Consider the following 16,471-nt stretch of genomic DNA (forward strand, 5'->3'; position numbering starts at 1 on the left):
AAGATTTTATTAATAAAATCTAGCTTCCAAAAAGAAAAAAAAAACTGATTGCCCACTGAGGATGTGAGCAAAGGACCTGAACAGAAGTTTCACTGGGGCAGAAATCTGAATGGCCAAAAAACATATGAGAAAATGTTCCCTATCTTTAGCCATAAGAGAAATGCAAATTAAAACAATGAGATACCACCTAACACCCTCAAAGATAGCCCAATTAAAAAAATCAGAAAGCAACAAGTGTTGGAGGTGCTGTGGGGAAAAAGGAACCCTCATCCATTCCTGGTGGACCTGTAGGTATGCACAGCCGCTGTGGAAATCCGTCTGGTGATATCTAAAACGGAAGGAAATTGAGCTACCATACGACCCAGCAATCCCCCTACTGGGCATACACCCAGAAGAGGCAAGAAATAAACCACAGCCAGACATCTGTGCTCCAATGTTCATTGCGGCACAGTTCACTATCGCAAGGAGTTGGAAACAACCCAAATTTCCATCAACAGACAAATGGATTAAAAACTGTGGTACATACATACAATGGAGCACTATGCATCATTAAAAAGCAGGGATAAACGCATGAAGCACATCGCCACATGGGAAGAACTGGAGGAAATTATGCTAAGTGAAGTAAACCACGCACAAAAGGACAAGTACAACATGAGTCCGCTGAGGTAAGTTTATTTAAAGAAAAAAAAGAAAAGAAAAATGTTAAATGGGTACAGGGAAAAATCTACTGTATACAAACACTCCAGGGGTGAGGTCCAGGTAGTCTGGCAGGGTTCAGACCAAATCCAGGGGTACATATGGTAGCCAACTAAAAAGGAGGTGGGGAGGAAAGTATAAAAAGAGATGTGTGGCAGTGGAATTAGGGCACTGAGCCACTCAAGGGGAGGGTATTGTTTGTGTCTTCACAGGGAAACAGGAACCAGACTTAAATCCGTTGTTCTGGGATGCTAATGCAGCTAGCCAGCATGGAGAGGGGAGCCAGTGGAGAGGCTTATGCGCTTGGCCCCCATACCACCTACATGGACAACTGCCCCTCCCCCCAGATGAATTTACTTTAGAGGAGGGTACTGAAGTTGCAGCTAGAGGAGAGGGACATATCGGATCAGAGCACATGGGAGCCAATGAATGGGGAAGAAGAGAGAGTGGAGCATATCCTGGCACACCAGGCCTGGAGGACGATATGATCTCTGAAGGATAATGTGTGCATAAGCAAATGGGATGAAGAAAGATGATGGTGCCCGGATACCAAAAGATATAGCATCTGGGGTCTTAAAGGCTTGAAGGTAAACAGGCGGCCATCTAGTTCAGAAACAACAAAGACCACATGGAAGAAGAACACCAGCCTGTGTAACCACGAGGTGGCGAAGGGATTGGGTATCAGGCATCAAAGAACAAAAAAATCACATTATTGTAAATGAGGGTGAGTGCAGAGTGGAGACGCAAAGCCCATCTATAGGCAACTGGACACCCCTTACTGAAGGGTCACAGGGAGGAGATGAGCCAGTCAGTTTGTAGGATAGCAATGATGAAACATACAACTTTCCTCTAGTTCCTAAATACTTCCTCCCCCACTATAATGATCCCAATTCTACCTTAAAAATATCCCTAGACCAGAGGATGTAAATTGGTACATATAGGACATGGAAACAGGGAATTCAGGACAGTAGATCCCTTCAGGACCAGTGGTTAGAGTGGCAATACCAGGAGGGTGGAGGGGTGGAAAGGGGTAGAAAGGGGGAACCGATTACAAGGATATAAATATAACCTCCTCCTTGGGGGATGGACAACATGAAAGTAGGTGAAGGGAGACGTCGGACAGTGTAAGTATGACAAAATAATAATTTATAGATAATAAAGTTTTCATGTGGGAGTGTGGCATGGGGAGGGAGGGAAAAATGAGGAGCCGATACCAAGGGCCCAAGTAGAAAGCAAATGTTTTGAGAATTATGATGGCAACAAATATACAAATGTGCTTGCCACAATGGTTTTATGTATGGATTGTTGTAAGGATTGTACGAGCTCCCAATAAAATGATCTTTTAAGTTAAATTTAGAGGATACGGGCAATCTGAGTGATAAAGGAAGCTGGGAAAGCTAGGGTAGAATTGACTTATTTGAAGAAGGAATTAAAAAACAAGAAAGAGGAACAAAAATCACAAGTAGAACAAGAATAAGCAGCAAAAGTAAGGTAAAGAACAAAAATGAGAATCTAATAATAAGATTTGAAGAAAAGGGAGGAAATTATGGAGAAGTAGGAAATGGAGCAGTTGTTGAAGGAGAAGAGGAAGAAGGAAAATGAGAAAGAGAATAAGAGGAGGAACAGGAAGTGGAAGAGTAGGAAACGGAGAGGAAGAAGAGGAGGAGGAGGAGGAGAAGAAGAACGTGGGAGAGGAGGAGGAGAAGAGGAAGAATTAGGAGGAGCATCAGGAGGAGGAACATGAGGAGGAGGAGAGGAAGAAGGAGAAGAAGGCGGAGGAGCAGGAGGAGAATAAGGAGCAGGAAGAAAAAAGAGGAGGAGGAGAAGAAAAGGAAGGAGAGGAAGAAGGTAAAGAAGGAGAAGAAGACGGAAGATGAAGAAAAGAAGGAGGAGGATGAGAAGGATTAGGAGTAGAATAAGAATAGCACGAAGGAAGAGGAGGAGGGGGAGAAGAAGAATAGGGAGAAGGAGGAAGAGAATCAGAAGAGGAAGAAGGTGGAGGAGGAGAAGAAGGAGAAGGAAGAGGAGAATAAGAAGAGGCACAGAGGAGGAGAAAGAAGAAGAAATTGGGGGAAGAGGAAGAAGAAGGAGGAGGAGAGGAAGAAGTTGAAGGAGGAGAAGGAAAAGTGGAAGAAAGAGGTGGAGGAAAAGAGGAGGAGGAAGAGAAGAAGAATGAGGAGTCAAATAAAAAGAAGAGGAAAACAAAGGAGGAAGAGGAGAAAATGAAGTAGCAGGAGTAACAGAAGATGGAGGAGGGGTAAGAGGAGAAGAGGAAGAAGGTGGAGGAGGAGAATAAGAAGAGAAACGAGGGGAGAGGAAGAATGGGGAGAAGAGGGAAAAGGTTAAGAAGGAGAAGATGGAGGCAGAGGAAGAGAAGAGGGAGGAGGAGGTGGAGGTGGATGAGAAGTAGGAGGAATAGAATAAGAAGAGGAATAAGGAAGAGGAGGAGGAGAATAAGAAGAGGAAGAAGGGGGAGGAGGAGGAGAAAGAAAGGATGGAGGAGGAGGGTTCTCTGTCACAGAGTATTTACCAGAGTAATATAATACTCCGGTTCCCATGAGATTGCTGTGAAACTGCCTGTTATGTGTTTTACCTCGTGTTCTATAATCCACAAATAAAAGAGAAATAAAATGGTTTGCTCACAGCCATGAAGAGCCTCACTTTTTTTCTCCAATCAGAGAAAAGTCACCAGTCTAAACACTGGTTAATATTAGCAAAAGCACAGTAGAATCCATTGCAAGTCCAATCCTCATCCTAGCACAATTCTCCAAAGATATAGAAACACCAACTTCATGATGTACATGAATTTGGAAATTATTATGCCCCACAAAGGGCATCATCGTCTTAACAAACATTTTTCATGACACCATTATTGTAAAGGATAGAATCAGAGAAAAATTGTTTTTCACATAAAAGGATGGTGATTTGAAGGCTGCAGGGAACCTGGGTGAGAGGAGACAGAGAGAAGCAGGGCAGGTTAGAGAAATAATCCAAAAGTGAATAAGATGAACTAGAAGAACAAGAAATACAAGACCAAGAAGGAAAAAGGAAAGAGAAGAATGTCATAAAAATAAGAACAAGGGAAATGATGGAGGAGTCGGTCATGGAGTAGCTGTAGGAGAAGAAGAGGGAGGCGGAGAATGAAAAGAATAAATAGGAGAAGAAAGAGAAAAAGAAGAAGGAAGAGGAGAATGTTCTCCATCAATATCACTGAAAGCAGTGTGTAAACACTTTGTACTTGTGATTCAAATCCCGGCACAATTCATCTAAGGAATGGAAAAACTGATCACAAACTTCATGATGTCATGCTGTGCAAGGTGAAAAATAATGACACCAATATTATATAGGAAAGAAACAGACAAAATGTTTTTCATATAAAAAGAGGTAGACTTTGATGGCTAGGGGAAACTTAATGTGAGAGGAAGTACAAGTGAGAAAAGCATGGGATGATAGATAAGTCAAAGAAGAACAAACTGGACAAGAAAAATAAGAAAAAAATGGGAAAGAAAAGGAGAATATAATAAGAAGTGAAGAAGGAAAAAATGATGGTGGAATAGGACATGGAGTTGAGAGAGAACAAGAACCAGAACCAGAAGATTCCCCAACACAATATTTATCAGAATAGTGCCACTGTTCCCATGAGATTTGCATGTTGTAGATGTCCCCCGTGTGTGTTCAACTCCCCATATCAAAGAGAAACAAAGTAGAAGACTCACAGCCATGAAAACACTCCTGCTTTCCTCCCAGCATATCTAAATCCTAGTCAATATCACAGAAGGCACTTTATGCATCCATTGCAATTATCATTAAAACATCAGCACAATTCTTCACAGGAATAGAAAGACTTATCACCAATTTCTTGAAATTGATGAACTTGGAAGAATGAAGGGGGAAGAATACCACATTTATGGAGGGTTTAAAGCCATATTATTAATGATTTTGTTTGTTGAGATGGGCTGTGTAGCTGTATAGAACATGCTTCTTGAAAACTCAGACCCAAACAAACAAAAACAAGAGTGAATGCCCCCAGCCTTAAAAACAAAACCCAAAACCAACACCCTTCCCGAATCATTTCCTTTGGATTTAAATAGTGGTCCGAGGAGCTACAAGAAAAAGAACCCCTGCTTGCTTACCATCTCTCCTCTACAAGACATCAAAGGAGAGCAAAGCAAGCAGGCAGAGAGGATGCTGACTCCCATCAGCAAGCAAGGAACCCAAATTCACTGCCATTGCTCTTAGCAACCCCCTGCCCCACCCCCCCGGGGGGTTTCTCGTGTGCAGTTGCTGCTGGTTTCAAACTGACCCGCCATGCAGATTTCACCCAATGCATAACCACTACGCCACCAGGCTCCTAGGAGACAATCATTTCCTTTGAAGCCAAGATTCCTGCCCTGGAAACATTCTTGACTCAGTAAAACATGAATGCCCAGACACGGAGATCTCTGGGGAATGCAGGCACCTCAGATGTTGAAAAGAGACCAGTACTTTCTACAGCCAACCTGTTGAGAACCTTATTTTTTAACAGCCACGTCTACATTTCTTTGTCCTGTACCTCAAGGAAGACAGAATAAAGTTCTCTTTGTAAAGCAAAAAAGAAAAGTAAAACTGAAGTAGACGTGAAGTTTTTAGTGACATACAAGTTCCCTTTAAACAAATGAGGGAGAAACTTAATAAAATTTCAGGGTATGGGCTGGCTTATTAAGTGCATAACCCTAACAGTTTAGAGCTTTGGTTTTGTTTAAACACCCCTCCTTCCCATACCTGTCAGTAAAAGCTATTCATCTGCATAATTCAAGCTCTGGAAATCATTTCATAAAGGGTGCCACACAGGGTGGGATTTCCAAAACAAAACAAAAACGCTGCTGATGAGTGAATTATGACTCACGAAGACCTTTAGAGGGCAGAATACAACTGCTCTGTGGGGTTTCTTTGGCTGAAAATCTTCAGAACAGACAGCATTATCTTTCCCCAGGAGGTGGTGTATTTAAATCACATACCTGGAAGCTATCAACCCCTAGCCCAGGGCCCTAGGTGTGCTTTAGTCACCATCTACTGTCCTAACCGGGTCACTGGTTTAATCAATTCAATGATCTTTCTTTGTAGAATTTAGTAGACTCTTCAGTCAGAATCAAGAGCCCTTTTGGTTTGTTCCCCTGGTCTGTTCATAGAACAAATACTTTGCTGCTTTTATTTCATTCCACAAGCTCAACTTCCATAGGCTTCTGTTTAAAATGATCTTACTACTCCAAGTTTCTCTTAGCAGAAACTCTTAGCAGATTGTTGTTCAACGCCTTCCAACCACTAGCTTTCCATCTGCAAACATCCACCCAGATACACATGCCCCACCCCCTGCATGAAATACATAGGATGCTCTTGATTTCCGCAGTAAGGGTTTTTCTTGCTGGTAAGTTGCTTCACTTTTGTACTTCTTTAAGTTCATGGAAACACAATCTTCATGTTGATTGTTCCTGGAGTAACATGGCATTTTCTCATCTGAGAATAATGATTTTCATTCATACAAGTTCTATTGTGTCAGGACTTAAAGTGGTATTTTTTATTGTTTTGTTTGGGAAGAAATCAGGCTCATTGTCACTATTTCAAAGGAGAGACACCCTAAACAGCCTTTTAAAAAACATATGGAATTAAAACAGTCAGCAAAACGGTTCTATTAGCACACTATAGAGCCAAGGCAACTGGTGGTTTAAACGATGGTGCCTCCCTTGTACGCTGCTCTGGTAGTGTGTATCACAGCCCCAATAAGACGCAGAAAGTCTGGCATTTCCATGTCTCAGAGCAAAGTATTAAGGCCAGGTCACCTGAATTATTATTACTTGTTGGAGGGGACATCAGCCCTGTCAAAGTGGAAATAATTTGTTGCTTCAGTGCCTCACTGATATGAAATCTAGGGCAGTGGATTCAAGTTTCTGCTTCAGGGAACACACATGCTTGCTTATCATGTAAAGGGAAATGCAGCAGGGTCTCTTCTAGTGCAGAGACCCTCATACATCTTCTTCTGGGGGCAAATTGAGCATTTTTATATAAATTTTGGTGACTATAAAATTTTGGTGACTCTACTAAACAATAACTATTATTTTAGAATGCAGGGGTATTTATGCCTTGCCCCAGGGCAAAATGAACAACTGCAGAGCATTTCCTGCCACTGCCCCCCTCCCTCCCCACCCCTGGGGTCACTTATGTCATGCAAACATCAATAAACTTCACCACTCAGTCTTTAGTGCCAGTTCTGTAAGCATCTAGCCAGGCATGCTGGGAGATACAGAATTGAAGGCAAGGAATATCCGGGTATCTTGAATCCTCTTTCCACTCTGCTCTGCTCTTCTAATGCCATCTCGTTACTAGACGTTGGCATTAGACGTCAGCAATCAACTGCATTTGAGCTGAGCAGAAGGAAGATTGAAGTCTCCAGGAGCGATGTCTCAAGAAAAGCCTCAGGCACCTAATCAGACTTTGATTTCTATCACAAATGACACAGAATTATCAAGCGCTGTCATTTCTAATGATACTACAAATAAAGGTTGGACTGAAGATAATTTTCCAGGAATAGAAGTATTGTGTGCCATCTATATCACATATACCGTGATCATTTCTGTGGGCATTCTTGGAAATGCTGTTCTCATCAAAGTCTTTTTCAAGACCAAGTCTCTGCAGACAGTGCCAAATATTTTTATCACCAGCCTGGCATTTGGAGATCTTTTACTTCTTTTAACTTGTGTACCCGTGGATGCAACCCACTATCTTACAGATGGATGGATGTTCGGCAGGGTTGGCTGCAAGGTGCTCTCTTTCATCCGGCTCACTTCTGTCGGTGTGTCAGTGTTCACACTGACAATTCTCAGCGCTGACAGGTAAGGTTTATTTTCCCCCATTATATTTGCTAGGGAGTAAAATTGGGTTAAAAAAAGAAAAGAAAGGAAAGCTTGAGCTTAGGTTTGATTGATGATTATTCTGCTTTTCTCACTCTCTGTTACCTGGATGCCAGGTCGGAGAATCGGGTAGCATTCTAAATAAAAGTTGGTTATGAGGATAATAAAAATCTCTGTGTTAGCACACACTAACATCTCTGGAAATTGTATGCTTTAGGGATAATTTAATCTCCCTGAAGTATAATTGCTTGCTTGAAGAAAATAATGAATGGTGGAGGGTTTCTACACCCCCCCATTCCAGTTTATCAAGTAAAGCAAATTGTTTCAGGTGTAAGAGGGGCAAAAATATATAGCAAGGTTTATACATCAGTGCAGCCTAGTGGTGTAATAGAGTTAACATTAAAACATTAGCAGGTGTACAATTGGCCACATATGTATTATAGACTACCGGGAGAGTGGTAAAAAACATACACGCATCGGTTGATTTGAGATTCATCAAAGGAGTTCGTGACAGAAAAATGGTGAGGTTTTCAGATTTCTGGTAATTCCGTGTAATTTTTATCACTTAAATGTGCATGTTTTCACTGTTAGCTTTTAAGGAGCCCTGGTGGTGTAATAGTTAAACGTTCAGCTGCCGGCAGAAAGGTGGCAGGTAGGAACCCCCCAGCTTCTCCGTGGGAGCCCTAGAAGAATTTGCAGGTTTGGAAACCTTATGGAGGGGTTCTGTGCCACCGTGTCTTAGAGGATCACTACGTGTCTGAATTGCCTGGGTGGCCCTGGGTTTAAAGGGGGAGAGGCATTCAGTGGCATTTCCTTTCTCCGGGGAATCAAGGAGACGCTATCCTATAGATACAGCATGGAGTGTCTCTCACTGCAGGGGTTCAAGGTCCGAGTTAGGATGCGTTCAGTCCCGGCACTCCCCTCCCCCCCCTTCTCCTTCCGTGTTCTTATTGTAGAAAAATAACCGTGAAAGCATGAAAAAAAACCCCTAAGATTCCAAATGTTAAAAGTGATGGGTTTTTTTTAAAGTGCAATAGTCTGTGAGTAATCAATGGCTGGCAGGACCCTAAGGAATAAATTGATGCTTTAGATTTGAAATCAGGGAGAAAGAAAGCCTTCCTGGTTTGCTGTGTGGTGTGTGTGTGTGTGTGTAAGTATGTGTGTGTAGGTGTGTGTGTGTGTCTGTGTATGTGTGGGGTGTGTGTGTTTAAGTATGTGTGTGTGTCTATGTGTGAGCGTGTGTGTGGGGGGGTGTTTCTTTCTAATTTTTGCTCTGATCGGTGGTCTAATATCCACGAAAGAACAGATTCATCAAAAGTTGTGGATCTTTAGTTGGATTTGTTGGAATGTGGAGGGATCTCTGTCCTAGCACAGGGATTCCGAATGCACCCCTACATTGTCCTAAATCTGCCCACAATTTGGCTGATCAACGAATTAGCACGTAATAACAGGTAAGAAATTAACCCTTGCTTCTTTACTGCATAAACACATGGATTTATTTTTTTTCTAGAAAGGTTTAGGGGCTAGGGAGGAGAAACGACAAATTTGGTTTACCAGTCACACAAAAAGGAAACCTTTTAGATTAGTTATGGTCATACATAGGTGTGCATTTTCAATCACACATGAAATCGCCCATTAAAAAAAGATTTCTTTGTCCTAGAAGATCTATATATAAAAGTACAAATTTTCACATCTGCATGTGAGTGAAGAAAGGAAAAGGTGATCCCAGGAATTAACAAATGAATGCATTGTGTATATTTGAAACCACAACTACTTCTGGTTGGTGACAGATGCCTTGGCTACATGCATATGGGTCGGAGGTTGAACCAAGGAAACCGAGGTCTACCCGAAGAGTCATTTTGACACTTCCTTTGCTTCTTCTAGATACAAGGCAGTTGTGAAACCCCTGGAGCGGCAGCCCTCCAATGCCATCCTGAAGACCTGTGCCAAAGCTGGCTCTGTCTGGGTGCTTGCTATGGTCATTGCTCTACCAGAGGCAATCTTTTCCAATGTGTATACTTTCCAAAAGCGCGACAACAATTCAACATTTGAATCCTGTGCCTCTTACCCTGTGTCTGAGAGGCTCCTGCAAGAGATCCATTCTCTGCTGTGCTTCTTAGTGTTTTACATGATCCCACTCTCTATTATCTCTGTCTATTATTCTCTGATTGCCAAAACTCTTTACAAAAGCACTCGGAACATCCCTACTGAGCAGCAAGGCCATGCCCGCAAGCAGGTATGTATTAACCCGAACTCACACAACCTTCAAATATGACGTGAAGGTTGAAGTGAAAGTTGGACTTTTACACCTGGCAGGAGAGTATGATTAGGGGCTCTAGGGTCTGTCTATTGCAGATTGCTCAGAGCACTCTGGAGCAAGTGACTTATCTCTCAGATCCTCAGCTTCTTCATGTGTAAAGTGGAGATAGATGCAGACTAGATGATATATAGGCAATGCTTAGCATAGTTCCTGGCGCAGAATACACCTTCAATAAATGGTAGTCCTACTCTTACTGGATAAGGGGAAGCTGATATTTTGGAGCAATCAGCCGTCTGAACCCCATGAAAGAGCGAGAAATATCACAGAAGGTGACACTCGAAGGTAAAACCGCTTTTATTTTAGAAAGCATAACAGAATTGTGGGAATACACTGAGTGAGGGGAGCTGGCAAGGCCGTGTAAGTGTTACAGTTGAACAGTATTCGCTGCCTCACTCACAGATGTGCACACCGGAAAGTCCGGAGGGGGGGCGGGGGAAGGTGCAAGCGGCAAGAAAGCACAGTGACTCACTGAAGTTGGATTAAGAGCATTTGCAAGAGCCAGAGCTGCTCTGCTCACATAAACTCAGGTTGAGTACAATCCACGGTGGTGAAACCCACTCCCAGTGGAGTGCTTTTCCAAAAGGATTTCTAGCTTTTGTTGAGGGGGTGAGGTGGGGTGAGATGGTTCAATTCACCTCTCCAGGCGCACACGAGAGCAAACTGCTTTGAAGGGGAGGAAGTCAGTCCGGGTGGTTCAAAGATGGTGCGTTTGAGGCTGAAGCTCTCAAGTGCCCATGATCTTCTCTTTGTGTGACCGCAGGTTGTGTACTTTTACTGAACCTGGGGTTTGGTTTTTGTTGTTTTTCTCTCAATGATAGGTTTAGCTAGGATTATTTTCACTTGTGGAGGCCAACACCCATGGTTTGTATGCCTCTGACTAGATGGCTAGCATCCCGATAGATTACGTGCAGTTTTTCAAATCAACTTGGCAACTTTCAGAAATCCTAGATGAATATTCTAACCTCATCAGCCTCTGCTGGTGCACTTGAACACAGTGTTGTATGTCCAGCAGCTCCCCCATTCTAAAAAAGTAAGTGAAATGTTGGGAAATGCCACACCCCTCCTTGCATTAATTGGAGACATCTTAGAGTATCTGAAAAACGGGGGTGTGGGTACCTGAATGAGAACTAATGACACCAAGGTCATGGGCGAACACGGCAATGAACTTATTGCACCAGCATTCTGGAGCCACAAGCTGTCTTCCCTCATCCCAGTCAATTACCTCACAAACGCATGCTCCAAGGGAAACCCGCTTGTTCATTGTCAATTTCTATGTAAATCAGTGACTGCCTCCCTCTTCTCTCATTTCAATGGCCAGTGAAAAAAAAACCTCTGCCTGCTCATTTTTACCCCCGTGCCTTTTTTTTTTTTCTTTCCTCTATAGATTGAATCCCGGAAGCGAATTGCCAAAACGGTATTGGTGCTGGTGGCTCTCTTTGCTCTCTGCTGGTTGCCGAATCACCTGCTGTATCTCTACCGCTCATTCACTTATCAAACCTACGTCGATCCCTCTGCCATTCATGTTATAGCCACCATTTTCTCTCGGATCATGGCTTTCAGCAATTCTTGCGTCAACCCCTTTGCTCTTTACTGGCTGAGCGAAACCTTCCAGCAGCATTTCAAAGCCCAGTTATTCTGTTGCAAAGCGAAGCTTCCTGAGCCTCCCCCTGCTGGTACCCCTCTTAGCAACCTGGCTGTGACGGGCAGGGTGACAGGTGCTGGCAGCTTGCAGGTGCCTGAAGTTAGTGTGACCCTGATCCCTGAGTGTAGTGTGAAGAAGGAAGAGGACAGCGTCTAGCTTTTCCATGAAAAATGGTATTTTTCCTCCCAGCGTGCGTATCTGACTTGTGTAGTTGGATGGTGTCGTTTGTGAATCGCATGAAAATCTGGAGAGGGAAAGGCCCCTTTAAGAAGTAAAAGACAAACCATGGTTTGCTGAAAAGGGCAAGCATTCAGGTTATAGGGCTTTCTGGAGCAGATGAGCACACACTAAGTGTAGAAAGACACGTTTACTTGTGCCAGCCGGCTGTGAGGGAGGTCAGATGGGAGGGAAGACGAATGAAATAAACAAGATGAAATGGCAAACTCGAATTTGTTCCTCTCACCTCTCTGCTGCTTCGCAATGTCTCTTCTGCTCCTGTGATTTGCATAAAATTGTGATCTTGTTTATTATGGGCGTGTAAATCTAGAGATGGTACTTTGCATATGAGAGGGGAATTAAATATAGAGCTGAACTATGTCTTATGCCATCTTCCTAAAGACAACGCCCTTTTAAAAGACCTTCAGACAGAGATTTCCTTTTGACATTCATCTCCGGTTCACTCTTCCTAAATCTGTGCAATTGGAACAAAAATGCCTTGGAAGAAGCAAGGCCCAGTGTTTACCTTACTGGGTCAACACGTAGGAACTTACTGTGCTTCTCCTTACAATCGCCATTGATTACTACCTAGGCAAAATTTGTTGTTCCACAATGTTGTGAAAGCCCTGCCTTATTCATAGGCTTTACCAGGAGTAGTTTTAGGACCCCAGAGAAGGCCCCCTGTTGAGGAATCTGTGCACGTGAAGTGTGCATGTATGTGTGTGTGAAAATCTTCCTCTTGAGGGAATTCATTTCTCTCTCTGGTAAGCAGTGCCCTCTTTCTTTAAAAATGTAGAAATACCACATGAACCTCCTAATGCTTGGTGTAAAGTTATAATCCGAACCCCTTCCTGTTCATCTATAGTAAACTTGTTGAGTCTCAAACCCGTAGCTGTGTGACCTAATCTGCCCTTGGAGATCAGACGGAATTTCTATCTTCTCTCCTATTGCTAGCACTATGAGCTTCTTGATAATTGTGATTTTAACTCATCAATAGATGTGTCCGATTTAGAATTGTGTTGGTTCCATAAAGAGCTTTATTAGGGTAAATCAAAGCATGAGTTAGTTACTATAAACAGATGTGTATTTAAAAAGAAACTTGATTGTTGGGTATGCTTGTGATAGTTTTGCGCTTTAAATGACTTGTGTAGCTGTGAACCTTTGCTAAAGATATGGCTTAAAGGGGGGGTATATAGCTTAATACTACACTTCAAATTTCTGTAAAACTGATCAACTTAAAGTGTGGGTGTTTATAGTGTATTAGTATTATTATAAGCTGAATATTGTAATACATGAAGGAAAAAAATAAATATGAAATAAAGCTTTGAATGACTCTGTAATTTTATATTCTGAAACACCACTTTGGGATGAACATATTTGAAAGCCCACATTAATTCCATATTTTAAATCATTTTCAAGTAGTCACAGCAACGGAAAATGAAATCATTATTTGCCTCACTGAGTAAACATTTATCTTTTCAAAAGAGCTTGACTAAAGCACCTGATTACAAAAGTCTTTCAGCAGCTGAGAAAAATAGAGGATTGAGAATTTGGCTTTACCTTTTTTATTCTTCTCAGTAGTCCTTTTCTTTATTCTCAGTAGTCCTTAGGTGACTTACAGAGCTGATATAAAATAATTCTCTAAATAGTTTTCTAGGGCCTCAGTCTCCCATCCACGACTGGGTAATTAGGAGGAAAACACATGCCCTTGTTGAATATTTTCCTGGAGGGGGTCGTCTGTTTTGTGTTTTTAATCATAATACCCTGTCAGGGTAAACTTCATAAATTGGCTCCCGCACTGCCTAGTGCAGTATCGGAGGAGTCCTTATGGAAGATTGCATTTCTTTGGAGTGGATACTGAATAAGGGTGAGATAGAACCCATGGGGGCGGAGACTGTTTTGTGGGTTCTTCTCTATTTTGCTCCGTTTCTACCACAATCCAAGTTCCGGAGTTTGAAACATTTTATGTCCGGATTCTCTAGGCATGCTGGGAAAAGAGGTTACTTTTGTTTCTACTTGGTCTTGCCACAGGAAGTGGGGCAGAAAATCTCGTAAACAAGGTGAAATGGAGTGAGTGTATTTTAATAAAATGCCTTTGGGATAATTTACCAATTTTCTAGGAATTATTCCTAGGTCAGATAGGTGATTTCGTCTTTTTTATTTTAAATTTTTTTCAACAGTTTTATTGGCCCATACATTACATATCATACACTTGAATAATACAATCGTTCGATCATATCGAGGGGGGAATTAGACAATCAATATCACATCCACCTTAAAGCATTTCCCCCCCTCCGTGTTTGAACCGCCCCCAAAATGATCAGCTCCAGGGCTCCTTCCCCACGGCCGCCTTTATGATTTACGCCCGAACCCCCCTTTTCCCTGCCTATAATCCACAACCCCTCCCTTACATTCCCTGTAATGCCTTATAGCAATTCTCACTGCACATCCACTCCTCCTGTGTTTCACAGCGGGGAAGGTGAAGAAGGTGACTTCTTCAGTCAAGTACTTTCTGATTTCGTAGGTAACTATACTTTTATCCACCAAGAAGGCTGCAGCCGACCAGGCCAAGATCATCCCTTTCCAAGATCAGAGAGAGAAGATTTTAGCAGATATTCAGAGATGCCTGGGACCCTCCCAGGTACAGCAGCCACTCCCAAGACCCATCCAGTAGCCACTGTCGTTCTAATAATTAGGCTCCCCACTCTTTTACTCAGGAGCCCTGGTAGTGTAGTGGTTATGCATTGGGCTGGGAGCCCTACAGGGCGGCGCTTCTCAACCTGCAGGTCGTGACCCCTATGGGGTTCGAAGAACACTTTCACAGGGGTCGCCAAAGACCATCGGAAAACATATATTTCCGATGGTCTTAGGAACCGAGACACCGCTCCTCTATCCGTCGTCAGGCGGGTCCGCCCACATGCAGATACGCCCACATATGAGTACACAGCGTGAAGACAGTTACCCATGCTACACCATGCTTCAAGACAAATTTTCACGTATTTGTCACCATAAATAAATACTTCGCAATCTATAATGACGTATTGTTTCTGTGATGAATCACTATGCTTTATGTTCAATTTGTAACCATGAAAATACATCCTGCCTGTCAGATATTTACATGACGGTTCATTACAGTCTCAAAATGACAGTGATGAAGCAGCAGTGAAAATAATTGTGTGGTTGGGGGGGGGGGTCACCACCACATGAGGAACGGTATGAAAGGCTCGCGGCATTAGGAAGGAAAGTGGAGAAGCATGGCTTTACGGTGTGTGCAGTTCGAAAGCACTAGGAGCTTCCATAGGAGAAAGACTGGGCTTTCTACTCCCATAAAGTCTTGGAAACCCACACGGGGGCGCTAGGGGACAGCATTTCATCGCTGGCAGTGAGTTTGGAATTTGATTAGGGGGGTGGGTCTCCTTTACTTGTTGAAAGGAAACCTGGTTGCACACCGGTTAAGTGCTCAGCGGCTAATTGCAAAGTCAGTGGGAGAAAAGACCTGACGGCTCCTGTAAAGAATACAGCGTAGAAAACATTATCAGCTAGTGCCACCCTCTTCTGCAGGGATGCTATGAGACACAATCAAGCAGCTGGCCCGCCACCACCACCTTTACTTGGTACCTTGAGTGCTTTCATGAGTGACCAAAAACTTGAAAAACACAGGTTGAGATAACCTCAAAAACCCACTGCCGTTGAGTTGCTTCTGACTCACAGCAACCCCGTGTGCTACAGCAGAATTGCCCAATGGGTTCTCTTGATTGTCATCATTGTGTAAGTAGATCGCCAGGCCTTTCTTCATCGGCACTGCTGGGTAGGTTCAACGCAACCGCAAAACTGAGTTAGTAATCGAGTACAAACCATTTTTGCCACCTAAATCTTTATGAAACCATCAGAGTATCTCAATGTTACTCTAAGGTTAACACCTAAGAGAAAGGTGGGAGGTTCCAGCCCACCAGGAGGCACCTCAGAAGACAGGCCAGGTAATCCACTCATGAAAAGCCAGCCACAGCAACCCCCTGGGGAGTACAGTGGGACTCAGAAACGCGTGGGGGTGCCAGGAGTCTGAAGAGACTCTCCAGCAGCTGGATTCTAGACGAGCTTGAGCGTGTTCGGGTGGTATGACCGTAGACAGCAGCTCAATTTTAATCTAAAAATGCACAGGAAAATAACTGACAGGACTACAGCTTCACAGTCAGTAACATCATTGGGCCTATGATGGTCAGGTCTCATGGTGCGAGTGTGCTTCGTGCTCCACTATTATGGTAACTCTGACCCTCTGTCGCTGCCTTGGCTTCTCCGCTCACTCGGAGAGAACATCTCTGTCCGCCATCTCTTCTCTTGTGGACTTCTCTATGTAGGACTTCCTGATTCGCTGCTACTCAGACCACTCTCTTTTTATCTGGCCCTGACTCATAATTCCTGGGAGAGGCAACCTTGGGCTCCGTTACTCAAAGGCAATCTAGAATGCTGAACTACCCTACCAAGTCACTGTCTAGGTGTCTGGCTATAGTCTTGGGGCCTGGGTGGCTGCGCCACAGGGAACCCCTTGGCGTGGGCTACCTGCTCAGAAGGAGATGTAGGGCATAGCAGAAGCCCAGAGCTGCATCTTCTTTAGGGCTGTGTAGCATATTCTCACCCATGCCTCACGCAGGAATGAAATGAGAACCCAGTAACACATGGCTTGAAACAGCTGTGCACTATTTTGGGAACCAGGAA

The 16,471-nt window shown here is 43.3% G+C and overlaps 1 protein-coding gene across 1 annotated transcript; it reads left to right on the forward strand.

Moving 5' to 3' along the window:
- The first annotated feature begins 7,128 nt into the window (after nt 1-7,128).
- On the forward strand, nt 7,129-11,698 carry BRS3 (bombesin receptor subtype 3). The gene is made up of 3 exons (XM_075538484.1): nt 7,129-7,562; nt 9,465-9,816; nt 11,285-11,698. The coding sequence occupies exons 1-3, from the start codon at nt 7,129-7,131 to the stop codon at nt 11,696-11,698; spliced, it is 1,200 nt and encodes a 399-aa protein (XP_075394599.1).
- Nucleotides 11,699-16,471: the final 4,773 nt, after the last annotated feature.

Source organism: Tenrec ecaudatus, chromosome X (genome assembly GCF_050624435.1).
Source record: "Tenrec ecaudatus isolate mTenEca1 chromosome X, mTenEca1.hap1, whole genome shotgun sequence".
In the NCBI taxonomy this organism is placed as follows: Eukaryota; Metazoa; Chordata; class Mammalia; order Afrosoricida; family Tenrecidae; genus Tenrec; species Tenrec ecaudatus.

Excerpts from the sequence above, each read along its gene's own strand:
- BRS3 (XM_075538484.1), top strand. The coding sequence starts at position 7,129 with ATGTCTCAAGAAAAGCCTCAGGCACCTAATCAGACTTTGATTTCTATC. Across the intron at positions 7,563-9,464 it reads ACAATTCTCAGCGCTGACAG|ATACAAGGCAGTTGTGAAAC; the intron begins GTAAGGTTTATT and ends TGCTTCTTCTAG. Across the intron at positions 9,817-11,284 it reads AAGGCCATGCCCGCAAGCAG|ATTGAATCCCGGAAGCGAAT; the intron begins GTATGTATTAAC and ends TTTCCTCTATAG.